We start from the raw sequence: 14,625 nt of genomic DNA, 5'->3' as shown, positions 1-14,625 counted from the left end.
AGGTGTTACTCTCTTGTTTTGGCAGAATATGGTTTTGTGCCTCTGTGAGCAAGCACATATGTCCCAGTTAACACTGAATGCTTTTCAGTGAAAACAAACATGCATTGCTCAGTGCACATCTGGTTTCCAGTTCCTGGGCTCCAGATTGTATGAGGTATGGATCCGTAGTGACACCTAGTGGGTGATAAGGATATGAGCACCTGAATTTCATAGCCAGCTTCTAAGGCCTTTGAGCCTTGGATTGGCCTTGATGTTCCACTTCTGTTATGGTTTTCATTGACTGGGATGTGGTTGTGAGGAAATTAAAAGGATTCCCATTGTTGTTGGGAATGTGTGTTGTTCACATTATGGTGGAATATGAAAATTCCTGTTCTCGCTACCTAAATCAGAATTAGTAAGGTTAGAGCAGATCTTCAAGATATCTAATCCAGTACCCCCTTCTTAAGAGGAAACACACTGAAGCCAAGAGAAAAGTGCCTGATGGGAAGTCATGCAAGGAAGTGACAGAAGCCAAATATGAGCCTCCGTCACCTAATTCCAGAGCTTCCTGCTGTACCCTACACAGCATTTCATATTGGGGTTTCTTTTTAGTTTCAGACCCTGGTTTAGATGGAGTGAAGATTCCATATTCTCAGCAGAACCAACACCGATATGTAAAGGTATATCAGTATTCTGTATTCTTTCAGTAACACAGGGCTGGGGCTCAAAACAGAGCTGTTGACAAAGGCAACCCGGTGGTTGTGGACATCCCTGACTAAAGCATACAAGCGGGCAAGAACCGTGATCTGTGTCGTGGAGGGGTTGCTTGCACTGAGGGTGGAGGCGGGGGGAGGAAAGCTGAGACCACCCCATCAGCACTCTCTGGAAATGCTGTGGCTTTTCTCTGGCAAGAGAGAGAGAAAGCCCGTCTGTGTTCAAACTTTCCTTATTTGCTAGTGGATAGCAGGAGAATTGGTATGAAAATAAACATTCGTAATCACTTTAGGGTTTGTGGCACATAGTCTGTTTAATCCAGATCGGATACATCAGGTACAGCAGTGGCACATGACTCTACTGTAAATGATAATACGTTTTAACATATGCACTACAGTTTCAAAAGAAGACGACAGGAAACTCAAGAGGTTTTGTTTTTTTTTTCCATAGAAAGTTTTCACGTTTATCTTCCTGCAGTTTTGTACAGTATTTCTTCTTTGCCATTGAGATGTTGGTAAGCAAAGCCCATTTATTATACGAAAATAGAAAAGAACACACTTGATGTTTTTCACGATAACATTAACGGAGGGGGGTGACCTCTAAGGAAAACATTACATTGGAATGTCTGATTATCAAAAATATACCATCCCTCCCACCTCCCAGGTTTGTAAAATAGTCTATTGGTCCAAGGAGCCCCCCAGGACTTGGGTCAGTGCCCTACACTGGTTTGGAGTGATATCATCCAGCGTAGTTAAGTAACCTGCTAAGATAAATGTCATTCCCACACTTGATGAGAAAAACATAGAACATTCTGAATAGAAAACAAGACTCAAAAGGAACCCTTTAAAGCTGTGTCTTTTTCTGATAGCCACTTTCTCTTCATGATGCTGTTTGGGCTCCAAGGGTCATGGGTCATAAAAATGCTTTTCCTTCATCCAGTCATTTTAAAGCTTTGCGAATGATGCGATTTCATAAGGAAATCAGAAAGGGAAAATAAAAGTCTTCCAGGTTCCCGTTTGTCATGGTTACCATGCCAACTAGTTTAGAAGGGAAACTAATATTGCCTTAGATTAACAGCGTTGGGATCTTCCTGCCTTGTAGCGACCTGATATTGGAAGGGAGGGAGCCTGGACCCACTGGACTTCATTAATAACCTCAGAATCTAGGTTTAGCTCCATTTCAACCACTACCTATGCAAAGTTAAGAAGACGAGGAAAAAAAATCTAGGTACATGTTTCAATGTACACTTTTCCTGCCTATATTCTGAAAAATAAGTGACATGATCCTGAACTGCAGGAATCATAATTTGACTAGGTAAAGTCCTCAGCACGTCTACAGGGTGGCTCTCTTAAATCATGGATCAGCATTAACTGTCCACTTTAATTTCTGTTCAAATTCTTTGTTTCTCTTAGTTTCATTTTTCTACTTGCTGACCTTAAACTCCTGTGTGATTGTAGATTAAGGTGTTCAACTGTCACTGAGACTATCTGGTCTTTCAAGCAGGATTCTGCGGAGTTAGTCCTGAACTTGACACGTTAAGAGAATAGGGGATGAAGGCGGAATAGTACAGTTTGCTTCTGGAGGTCCTGGTTCACGGTGGTTCTGATGGAATGCTTCCTCCCCCTAATCACCATCCTGAAAATCCAAGTATTAAAAATAGAAGCAAACCCCAGAGTAATGCAAGGTGATGTGGGAAAAAAATCTTAGGATGAGATGTCTAAGCCCTGATTTGCAATCAGTTCTGCCACTAACTTGCCTTGTGAACTTGGATAAGTCACTCAGCTTCTTCCCGATTGTTTTCCTTCTCTGTGGATACAGGACTTAGTCACTTGACCTACCACCGTCAGAGGTTGTAGTAAGGATCAAAAGACTCTAGAAGGTGTGCTTTGAAATGTTTCAGCCCTCTCTTCAATGAGAAGAGGTAGCATTTGGCTGAATGAAAACTGTTCGCTTGTTCACCGTTTTTTTTTTCTTTTGACAGAATTGATAGTCCATAGCTGGTTCTACCCAGGGAATGGTGGTTTCAAAATGATGGTTTGTATTAGTACAGTCAAATTGTTCCTAAGGGCTGTGTCCAAGTCGCGTTGACATTTACATAAGACTATGTCTCTAGTTATAGCGTGTATTCTTTGATGGATCTTCTCCGAAGCGTCATTCCTTCAAGAGGTAACAAGTGTAGTGGAAAAAGCATTAGACTAACAGCCAAGGGACTTGTGTTCTGGTCCTGGTTAGGACATTAATGACTGCATGACCTTGAGCAAGTCACTTCATTTCTCTGGGCCTCAGCCTTCTATACTGTAAGGTATTCCTTAATCCCTTCTAGTTCTGATATATTCTTAATACTATGTTTTCTAAGTTTCCATTCATTTGAACGTAGCCTATAATAATAATAATTTTTTAACGCTCCCCAATGCTGAGTGGCATCGAATGGGGTAAGTGGTTTTGGGAATCTTCTATTATACTGAAGTGGTTCAGGAACTATGAAAGCTCAAGAGTCATTTCCCCTGAAAGCCATTGCCTCCAGAAAGCCCTGATATCCTGGTTCTTCAGTCACTGGCCAATGAGTTAGATTTAATACACCAGTTCAGCACACTTAGGCCTTTTAGTTGACTTACAGAAGTCTTCCAGCAATGTAGTCTTGCTGTATTCTGTTGTGCAGATGCTCCATTTTCCTGGGTTGACATCTATTGGAGCAGAGGTGAGCTGGGTCTCTTATCCCTGGCTAAGTCTACACTGGGGGCTGGAGATGGAAGGGGATAGTCTAAAGTCTTTTAGGAACCGGCATAATGTGGGATTCAGACATGAAATTGAAGGAACACAAAACAGTTCATTAGGGCCAAAAATGAGAAATTATTTGAGACATGATTCTAAAAAAATGTGTTCACTAATTTTTGCGGGAAGCGCTAAAATGCTCCCTTGGTGCACTATCAAAGAGATCCTGGGTTGGATGTTGTCATTATTCTAATCCTGTGATGACGTGTTCTTAAACACGGGCACTTTGTATGTGTATGTGACCATGTTCCTACTTTCCTCTTCGTCCCTTACCCCACTCAGTTTTTATGATGGAAACTTAGATACTACAATATTCCTAACTTTGTTCCGTTACCATTCTTTCAAAGGAAAAATTCCGTTTCTAGTCCTGTGCCTGACTTCTACATGGAGTCCAGCCCAGGCTTTTGCCTTCCCTAATGGGATATGTGTATGAAGGGAATGGATTTAAGTACTTACTGTCAGGTGTGTTTAGCTTGGTGGTGTTGTGTTTGTGTGTGTGTGTGTGTGTGGTGGGGGGTGTACACATATATTCCTTCGTAGTTGTAAAGCTTTTCTGTCTTCTTAGATTGCAGGCTCAGAAGGCCAAAACCACCTCATTCTCATGGGGTGATTTCCCCCTAATGAAGCCAGACCCAGAGAAAGGACTCAGTCGGTGGTCAGCAGAGAGCAGCCTCCCTCTCCTCTGTCCGTCTGGCCACCTTCTGGTTAGAGGCCACCTCAGAACCCACTGACCTTCCCCTTGCACAGGGTCACTAGAGCTGGGGCTTCATTAGAGCTGGGGTCATAGGGAAGCCCACAGAAGGTGTTTTGTAGGTTCCCGACTGGTGAAACTTGTCTAGATGGTTGTGGTGGGCAGAGAGGTCCTTGGCCTACGGTGAAACTGCTGATCACTAACCTGTATCTCAGAACGCAGACTAGAGAGACCGCAACTGGGGAGGGTGGGCAGGGGCTTGTCACTAACCCTGAGGCCCACCTGCCTGCCTACAAGCAGTGAAAAATGGTAGAAGCCTTCCAGAAATGCTTTCCTAGTCCCCCCACCCCCCCGGCCCCAGGGTGCAAACCACCTGAACAGGTTCTCCAGGAGTAACATCACCTTCCTTGCATGGAAGTGATCAGGCTTCACCCGCACTTCATTTACCTTTGGGGACATCAGGCCTGAAGACCCTTCAGACCTCAAACATTTTTCAGGCCAGGTAAGAATCATCTAGAATTGCTTACTTGCTTTCACACTTTGGAGCATCCTTCATGAAGCACACAGGCTTAATCGTCTACAGCCTCTGGATGGGAGTTACCTCAGTCATAAGGTAAGTCGAAACTTGCCCTTTCTGAAAGAAACTGCTTATGGGGCCTCTTGGCAGAATTCTGGATGGGCTTTATGGTGGGTCCTGAAAGAGGGTACATAGCAAGGTGCTCCAGCGGCCGGCTACAGCTATGAGCCCTGGGTTCTTCTGTTCTCTCTTCGCTAGCACACACCTGACCCCACTGTACCTCCTAGGTCTTGGCTATTTTCTGTGTCAAGATCCCAGTGTGAAAAATCCGGTCATTCCCTTTTTTGCCCCCAGAAATGGAAACTGCAAAGACCACCACCGCAAGGGAAGCACTTTGTTCTATAAAGTGGACTTCCCTCATCCCTAAACTCTTCCGTTTTAGCTTTATTCTTTTCTCTTCCACAGCTGCACTCACACAGCTATAACTCCCAGGCATGAGTTTGCAGGTGCTTGGAAGTGGAGAAGGCTTTACTAATGTGTCTCAGGATCACCAGGGTCCAGGTAGAGACAGATGGCTGGACACAGAGAAAAACAGCCAGGGGGGTGAAGCAGAGAGGTACAGAGACAAAGGACAGACGGAGGGTTAAGTGTTGCTGTGTGGTCAGTTGGCAGCTCTGTGCAGGTCAGCTGGGCAGTGGGGGCCCAGGCTCAGTTGACCTCACCCACCTGGGGGAATGGAGAGAGAACTCAGCAATGACTGACTTCTTAGCCTAAAAGCTTCTGCTATAAAAGGAGAAAGAAAAAACAAAACAAAACAAAACCCTCACAAAATGCATTGTTTTGGTTCAAAGGTATTGGGTCCATGGAGAAAAATATTTCACAAAAATCCGTTGGTGTTTTGTTTTCCACCTTTTCCCATGAATAAATATTATCCATTAAGAGCCTTGAAAAAGGTGCTTAAATACACAGTGTTATATTTTCTTCCTGTTTTGCATGTGACAACTCGGCCTCTGTGCTGCTCTTGGTCTTGTATTTTCCTCACCCGGGTCTCCAGAAACACCTGCTATTGGGTCTGAGGCTCCCCCCTCCAGGCCCTGTCCTGGCACACAGCCTCTACACAACCCCCCCCCCCCACCACCATCCCATCTCCCACCCCACTCCTCCCTTCCTCTGGCCCCAGCGAGATGCCACGGCCACGGCCACGCCAGCAGTGGTGAACCTCAGGTGCCCCTTTGCTGCCTCCTTTTCCTTCCAGGCACAAGTCTCAGTGCTAGGGGTGCAACGGCGCCGGCAGAAGGAGTGGGGAAGGGAGGGAAGAGAGTGGTCCCAGTGGCCACCCACCCACATGCCAGCCCCCTTCACTCCCACTCCCCGCACGGGCCCTCTGTCCGGTGGTTTTACAAGGCAGAGACCTTGACGACATTGCTGGCTACGGAAGGAATGTTCGTGTTGGGGCCGGGGCTGGCAGGGGGTGGCCGACTTTCCCCCTCTGGGGATCGCGCTGGGGGGGTGGGGATGCTGATGATGGCTGTGGTGATCTGGGATGTTTTGCAGTTTGGTCTCAGTCCGTCGTCTGCTTTCAAATTAAGGCTGGAGCGACTGAGATAAAAGAAGAGTGAGTTGGTGACGGTGTTTCTTGCTAGTGTCCCCGAGCGTCCCTGACCGCCCCCCCACCCCCCACGTCTAGCTCAAGGTAACTAGGAGGAAGCTCCCGTGTCCCTCTGTCTCTGCTTTTGGTAATCGGCCTGTCACTCTCCATTCTAATTATTATCTCTAACAATTGCAAAGTCACTGTATACTGGGCTTTGGAATTCAGAGTATGCGTTTTTTTCTCCCTGCCATAGACCGTTTACCTATCCTTTGTGGCATCTGAATTTTGTTTTCCCTGAGTCCCTTGCAACTCCCTGGAGGTAGTGGGAAGTGGCCTAAGTATAAGCAGAGAAGGGAGGGAAAAGGTCAGTCTGTGGTTCAAAGTCAGCCTGGGATAAGCCATGTCGAACACAAATGTGAAAATTGTTTCCCTGGGAAAACGATCCATTCTTTGCACTAGGGGAGGTTTTTTCTTTGTTTTGTGGTTTTGTTTTCCCAGTTACTGTTTCCGGTATCTAACCCCACGTTGGGCCTCCACCTGCTGTAGTACCCTCCCAAGCAAATGAAGGGCCTTTGGGTTAACTTGTAAAGATAGGGAAGGTGGAGGGAGCTCGTGCATTACCTAAGGGGAAGGAGGGCTCACTTGAGGCTCTCCTAAGGCTGAAGCTGTTCCCTTCTGGGACCGGCAGGACTCGAGCCTTGGGGAGTTGATGCGGCTGGAAGCCACCCACCTGGTAGTGAGGGAGGGCTGCTCACTGCCCTGGATGTGGATCGTGCTGAGCTCTTGCATGCTGCGCAGGCGAGTGGCCGGCAGGTTGGAGTTGGGCAGGTGCGTGGTCTTCTTACTACGACGGGAGCAGCAGGTGGTAGTGAGGCCTGGGTGACTGGACAGTGAGGGACTTCTTGTGGACGGGTAGTTCTGCATCGAGCTCTCCATGCAGTTCTGCTCAAACATCTGCTCATCTATGAACTCGTGGTTCTGTGGGAAGCAGAAGGAGAAGAGGTAGGAAAAGGAGATGGGGAAGGAGGGGGATGAGCCCCCGTGCGCCGTGTGGCTGCCTGTCTCTGTCTGGGCGTCGAGAGGAGGGATCCCAGTGGCCTGGAGCACGGAGAAGCATTTGGGAGGGGCGATGTCCCACAGGCATCAAATGCAGGAAGAGAAAGATTCCTATTGGCAGCCCTGGCCATCAGGTTGAAGGGTGGGGACTGCAGCCATTAAATCGTGATGGGACATACACCCCGTCTACAGCTTTGAGCTGACAGGACACAGAGGACCTGGAGGGATTTAGTGGCATCCTCAGAGCTCGAAGCAGACTTGACTTACTCTGCAGGGTTTGCACAGGATCTCCTGGAGGTGGCAGGTAAGGAGTCACTGACCCTGGGGAGTCGGTAGGCTAGGCAGTCTTGAATGCTGGGTTGGATTTAATGGGTAAGATCCTTATGAATCTTGGGTGTGTGTGAGATATAAGCTTATAAAGGCACTGGATTATTCATGGAATTGGGAAAGCTTTGCTCTTGAAGGCCAATGGGTCTGTCAGGGTTACGATTTCTTTAATTATTGTGTCCCACCCCCCCCCAAACTGATTACGGGATGTGGATCCTTAATATATCTGGAGGCACAGGATTCCCTAAGTCAAATGTAAGCAGGGGAAGGAATGCTAACAGCCTCTTGGTGCTGAACCTGGGATAACCAGAAAAAAAAAAAAAAAAAAAAAGCCTGTTTGGTCAAGGTGACTAAAAACCTACGGCATTAATGGTCTGGCCGAGGCCACCAGTCTGGAGAGAATAAGCATGAGAAGAGCGTGCAGAGAGAGACCAGCCCTGGCAGCCAGTACCAGGAGTCCCTGCGGAGCTGGGGAAGGGGCCCAGGGACAAACACTCACAGGGGACCGATATGGCTGCCACGTTCTGCCACCCTCTCTAAGCCCTTGGGGAGGTCGAAGGAGGGAAGCAGAGAAGCAGTCAGGTAGTTCAGCACAAACACCCCCAAGCCTGAGCTGCTACTGGGAGTGGCAATAGAGGTAGGAAAAGCCCCAGAAGAATTGATAGCACATGCAGAGAACCGGACCCGGGGGTAAAAAGAGGAGAATCCACAGACTCAGAAGATTCAGAGAGAAACACATCAATTGAATTTTTAAAAAAAGTGATACCTTGATGGTGGAGGTTCGTACAGATAACAGGGGATCATCCACAAGATAGGACAACCCCTACAGGACAACATGCCAACAGAAGATAAAAACACCATTGATTGTACATTCCAGCATTCCCAAGCTCCGTTCTGACATTCAGTCCCTCCATCCCAGCATTCCACCTGGGAGTCCAACATTCCACCCCCTGTTCCAACACGACCCTGTTCAAACCCCACATTCGTTCCTTCCATCCCAACATTCTGCTTCTTCTAGCCCAACATTCCTCCCCTGAAGTCCAGCATTCCATCTCTTCCACCCCAGCCCCCCCACCGCCCCACAATCCGACATTCGCTCCCGCAAATTCAGCATTCCATCCCTTCAATGCCAACATTCCAGCCTCTCAAACCGAAACATTTTTACCCATATCCTTTCAGTTGACACATTCCACCCAGCACATGCAACTTGGAAAGGGCAGTTGGGTCCGGGCCTATCCCGTTGGCAAGCTCTGAGTCTTTGAGAGAAGTTCTAGGTATACATATACAGGTCTTGACAGTAAGACATATTTGATAAGTCCTGGAAACTAGGGTTCTCCGAGTACTTTCCCATTTGGGAAGCCCTCTTTGGGTTCAACTGCCATCCACAGTATCCACACTTGACTCACAGTAAGAGTCCCCTGACGTCTACTCCCCCTGCACCTAGAGGCCAGGATATGGGACATTCAGAAGTAGAAACCTCCTTCCCTAGGGTGCTGAGCCCTGACCTTGGGCTCTCTGGGGAGGGCGGGCCTAGGAAGGAATAGGGAAGGGTTGCACTTTGTCTCTCTTGGGTTGTCCACCCTGACTTCTCCTCTTCCCTACTGTTTCTTGCACTTTTTGCCAAGGGTCCAGGGTTGGCCCCACTGCCCTTCCTTTCAGTCTGTTTGTGGGGCACAGGCAACATGCCACATTCCAGCTACGGCATCCTAAACCATGGCTCTATTTTAACAAGAAGTCTTGCAGAATCTGAAGTCCCTGGGTGCTACAGAGTGACTAAGAGGGAGCGGTACCCATACAATCCCTGGCTGGAGAAATATAGGCACCGCCTCCTTCAGTCACTGTCCTCTAAAGGAGCAGTGTAGGGAGCAAAAGGGACCTACACATTGCATCAGCCTAGCCCCAGGGACAGGACAAAAATTGATGCCCCTCCCCACTGTCCTGTAGCAACCTAGGATAAATTCAGACCGAGTTTTGCAGAGTGATGCCCATCCGGACTGAGAAACCGAGAGGCGGAGCCCTCAGCTCTCAGTAACCATGAAAACATGGCTCTAGGGGCCGTGTGGAGGTGTGCAGAAAAGCTGGGGGCAGTGCGCGTCTCTGCTGCTGCAGGACGGGGCTGGCCTCCTACCCTGGAGACTGCGCCCCACCCCCCCACCACCCTCCTTGGGGTCTTCCTCCTGAGGGCGGACAGAGACCTCGTGGCTACTCTTTGGATCTGAAGGGGACAGACTCGGACATCTGCAGCCTGGGCCCGGGGCGAGGATGCGGGCACAGAGCTCTCCCCCTGTGAGCTCCAGCCCTCAGAGAGGAGGGCGGGGGTCAGGGGTGAGAAGGGGCGCGGCGGGCTGGGACTCACAGTGGTTTTCTCTAGACAGTGCAGCAGGTGGTGGTGCTGGCTCTCAGCGAGTGATGTGCTCTTGCCCACGTGCCCCTCCTCTGGGGTGCCCTAATCAGAAAAGAGGAGAGGCTGCGGATCATGCTGGTGGCTCCGCCCGTCTTCTCCATGTCCTTCTTTTCTCCACAGGAGGTGGGAGGGCCCCAGAAAAATCGGGATGAACCAAATTTCAGGGTCACCAGAGAACATGCTAGCTCTGGAGCTGGGGGCCCTGGGTCTACAGCTGGGTCCGGGGTAGCGGTGAGAATCCCAGGGGAGAGGGTCCGCGGAGGGGTGCTCCCGGGAGAAGGTCTGGAAACACGTCCTTCTTAGGTTCACACTGGGGCTTTGGGGGGGGTGGTGTCCCTGGAAAGAGAAAAGAAGCCCGTCTCCCCTCCCTCTCCCCAGCCCAGGCCCTGCAGGCACCTACCATCAGCTCCATGGCCTCCGTGAGGAGTCCGTTGCGCTTGCTGTGCAGGTAGGCATTGGAGCTGCCTGTCTTGGCCACACGGATCCTAGCAAGGCGGGCCTTCTGCGATTGGCAGAGAAAAAAAGAGTGAGTGAGCCTGAGAGACCAGACAGCGAGCCTGGCAAAGCCAGTGACAGCAGGCCGTCCCAGCGCCGCTGCGTTCCCAGGTGATGCCTGAAGAAGGGGAGGAAGCGGCTTCTTCCCGGCCACTTACGGATCTCTGTTCGCAGACCCTGGCACCGGGTCTGAGACTCTGCGTACCCACTCGGGGCAGCCTGGTCCTGGTCAGAGTTTCCAGGGGTCTCTACTCACCTCTCCAGCCTTGGTGCAATCCTGGCAGCAGAAATACCACTCATCAAAGCCCCGCCTCCTCCCAAAAGCTTCATGACTTTTACCTACTCGGTCTCGCACTAGAGTATCTCTCATCTCTAACTGGACGGCCAGCTCTAGAAAGGAGCATGTGTTATCTCACCCAGCTGTAGACCCAGGGCCCCCAGCTCCAGAGCTAGCATGTTCTCTGATGACCCTGAAATTTGGCTCATCCCGATTTTTCTGGTGCCCTCCCACCTCCTGTGGAGAAACGAAGGACATGGAGAAGACGGGATATCCCGATGTTCCTCGAGGGCCCAGGGCCGTTCCCTGTACCCAGCAGGTGCCCAAACATCAGTCAATTAGGAGAAAAGCAAGGAGTGTGCATCTGTGCCCTTCAACATGTCTTCACTTCTTCCCTTCTTTCTATTTTGCCCTTAGCACTTATGACTAAGGGCGGATACGGTGTCTGCATTTACCTTGTCACTGCCTCCCAGAATGTAAATTCCTTGCGGGCAGGAGTTTTCGTTTTGTTCACAGACGTATCCCCATGGCCTAGTAATTTTTAAATCAATAACAGTCTTTAAAATCGCAGGTCTGTTTTGGGGTGTGGATGCAGGCATGGAGGGGCCAATAACGTGTCCGTGCTTGTTGTGCATGCCTGTGGGAACGAGAGCAGGTGCACGCGCGTGTGACGCGGTGGCCCACTGTGTGTGTGTGTGAGAGAGAGGGGAGGATGGAACACATTTTCACACACCGCTCTGGCTTTAACTAGGACAACTGGAAGGCTCCCCGGCCCCAGCCTGGGAGGCCCCAGCAGATCCCCTGCAGGGGGGCCGCCGGGTATCTCAAGGCAAGCGCGCATCCGTCCTGCTTGCAGAGGCAGGGGAGGCGGGACCCACTGGGCATGCTGGCTGCTCCTGTCTTTCCTAATAGCCATAATCAGTGGCACTGCGACGCCAGCACAACCACGGAGGGAGGCCCAAGAGGAAAGAGGCTTCGGGAGAAGGGTTCCTGCTGGTTTACAAAACTGCAGCCAGAGTCTGGGCTCCTGCGGATGTAGAGGCAGCTCTAGGTAGGTCCACGCCGCTGGAAGCAAAGGAGCCCACAGGGACTCACGGGGCCGATCCTGGGCCAGAGGAGCCCCTCCCCTGCCTTTGTGAAAGTCCGCTGTAACTTCACCATGCACTCCGAGCAGGACAAGCGGCCTTGGGAAACTGTGGCAATTTCCGTGTCTCCGTCTACCTCTCCCCGGCCAGGGGAAGCGTCCCTTCCGAGGGTCCTGTTGGGCGGCCGCATGGGCTAAAAAGAGGCCAGGGAGTCGGCTTCAGGCTGTCAACGGAAGCACAAGGACACACTAGGTCTCTGGTTTCCTGTGGCCTGCGTGTCCCCACGGGGACAGCTCGACTCCCTTTCCGGGCTTCTGAATACGGGGAAGAGGCCGGGGCTTGGGCCCGGCAGATCGGCCTGTGAGTCGGAGGGAGAGGGCTTCTCTAGACGGCGAGAGCGGAAAGGGGGATCCGGCCGGGAAAGGAGGGCAAGGAAGGCCAGGAAGCCCCGTCAGTCCTCTCCCCTTTTCATCCCAGGCCCAGGACCGCGCCAGCCCTCCCCTCAGGGACACATCTACATTCAAGCACGTTGCTCATCATTTGCGGATGCGGCTGTTACTGCCTTGGGTGAGGACTGGGTGTTGAGAGCTGCAAATGGAAATCCAATTGTGTCAAGCTCATTATAGCCTTCTATAATTTGATTGCGCCACTTAGAGCCAGACCTTTCTCATATCTGGGGTCTGTCTTCATTACTTTCTAGAGATGAAAGATTCTCCTGTTCTCCTTTGTGGCACTTCTTTTAATCTTATCTTACCCTGGGCTCTATTAAAGCAACAGATTGTCATATCAAATGCACAACACTGTTTAATCATTTCCCACACAGGATAAAGAGGTTTGCAGTACATTTACAGAACCATACCCGGCACATGAAATTTGGTGAGGATTTCTCGTTTGACTTGGAGCTCCTGAGAGCCAGAGTCTGCCTTACGCATATTTTTATCTTCGGCGTCTGACACAGGGCTGTGCACAGAGCAGGCGTTCAAGCCAGGCTGGTGAGGACCCAGGAAGGAGGACAGTCCTTCCCAGTCGGTCAGAAATCCATTAATAAGGCCCTGGTCATGGGCCCATCCCTGTGTGGACTGGTCAGCCTCTCCCTCCTCCACTGGCCAGGAGCACAACATGAGAGGTTCAAAGAGAATGTGGCCATCATCTAGGCTATTTTGAAGACAAGAAAATGGAGGCTATGAGGGGAAGTAACTTCTCCAGGACAAAGCAGCAGGCTGGGGTGGGGGTGGGGGTCGGGGGCTTCTGCTCAGGTCTCCCTACCTTCAGGCCAAATGCTGCCTCCAGTAATAGCCCTCTCCCTGAATTTCAACGTCTGCCGGGCAAGTTTCTAAACCGGATGAGCTAGGCCTGGGAAGCTGTCATTTCAGCAGGGATGGAGATTCCAGGGTTGGAGGAGAGGTCTGGAAGGAGGATGCTCCCACTCTCGGTACAGTTCCAGGTGCTGTCTGGGCCACGAGTATTGACATCACTTGCCCCGGGAGAGGCAGGAGAAAGAAAAAGAGGGAGATGTGGGAAAAGCCACAGGAGAACACAGCCAATTGCACTCTCGGGCGTTCATCCCAGAGAAATGAAAAGTTACGTTCACACAAAAACCTGTTCACGAATGTTCACAGCAGCTTTACTTATAATAACCAAAAATGTGGTTCGTATAGCCCCGGGGCACGGGATACATCCATGCCACGGGATACTGCCCAGCAAGAAAAAGGAATGGACTATTGATACTTATAAACCTGGATGCATCTCCAGGATTATGTGAAATGGAAAAAAAAAAAAAAAAAAAACAAAAAAAAACCTCCAAAGGTTACCTACTGCATGAGTCCATTATGTAGCATTTTTCATTTTCATTTTTCAATTCATTGCATTTTTCATTACTCAATGAAAACATTGAGTAAATGGAGGCTAGGTAAATGGTTGCCAGGGGTTAGGGATGGGGTAGAGGTGGGGTGGGAGGAATCCTTATGGTGCTGGAATGGTTCAGCACCTTGACCGAGGTGATGGAGGCATGAAGCTGCCTGGCATCAAGCTTTTCACACACACACACACACACACACACACACACACACACACACGAGTACACGTAATACTGGGGAAGTCTAGAATAGGATTCGTGGATTGTATCAACATCCATACCTGGGTGGTGATAATCTTATAACTTACATGTGAGTCTATGCTTAGCTCAGTAAAAATCCAGATGTTCCCTTCTCTCTGTCCACCGCTAGACGTCCTTACTCGATCTTCAATTCACTTGGCTTCGAGAACTTAGCCTCTGAAGCCAAGAGTTGTGGAGTTCGTTTCGGTGACAACCCCAAGCAAACCAGTCGTGACAGGAGAGGGTGACAACTTCTTAAGGCTTCCCTTTACAGCGGAGACCGTGGGGAGCTGGAACTTTCCTTCAGGGCTGTCTAGCTCCTGAGTGTGTGGTCTGGGCTGAGAACTACCAGCTTCCCTGACCTCCTCCCTGTCCCATGTCTCCACCGCCACTAAGTCTCTCGTACCTGCCTTCCTTGCTTCGCGGCGACAGACTCAGTGCTGGAAGCAGGCAGTATTCTTTTTTTTTTTTTTTTTTGCCTCTGCAAGGCAGCCCAAGGTGAAAGAGACAGAGCCAGCAACCTTGAGGGGAGACAGTATCCAGGCGAGGTGAAAACACTGTAAATATTTACTCTGACTTCAAAGGGAGAGGGGAGAGGGTGGGGAGAGGCAGAAGGGAGGGA

The 14,625-nt window shown here is 50.1% G+C and overlaps 1 protein-coding gene across 2 annotated transcripts in view; it reads right to left on the bottom strand.

The window, feature by feature from the left end:
• Positions 1-5,849: 5,849 nt before the first annotated feature.
• KCND3 (potassium voltage-gated channel subfamily D member 3) overlaps positions 5,850-14,625 on the bottom strand; it is a 207,644-nt gene continuing 198,868 nt past the window's right edge. The window contains exons 4-8 of one of the 2 annotated variants that reach the window (XM_025872601.2): positions 10,452-10,553; positions 10,004-10,093; positions 8,414-8,470; positions 6,995-7,242; positions 5,850-6,272 (exon numbers count right to left, since the gene is read on the bottom strand). In XM_025872601.2, the coding sequence (XP_025728386.1) occupies positions 6,071-6,272; positions 6,995-7,242; positions 8,414-8,470; positions 10,004-10,093; positions 10,452-10,553 (699 nt within the window). In that variant the 3' untranslated portion in view covers positions 5,850-6,070. The remainder of the gene's footprint in view (positions 6,273-6,994; positions 7,243-8,413; positions 8,471-10,003; positions 10,094-10,451; positions 10,554-14,625) is intronic. The other variant, XM_025872602.2, reaches the window with a different exon arrangement.

Source organism: Callorhinus ursinus, unplaced genomic scaffold, assembly GCF_003265705.2.
Source record: "Callorhinus ursinus isolate GAN/ISIS: 27379988/994484 unplaced genomic scaffold, GSC_fseal_2.0 scaffold9, whole genome shotgun sequence".
Taxonomy (NCBI): domain Eukaryota; kingdom Metazoa; phylum Chordata; class Mammalia; order Carnivora; family Otariidae; genus Callorhinus; species Callorhinus ursinus.
This window is presented reverse-complemented; position numbering and strand designations above follow the sequence as displayed.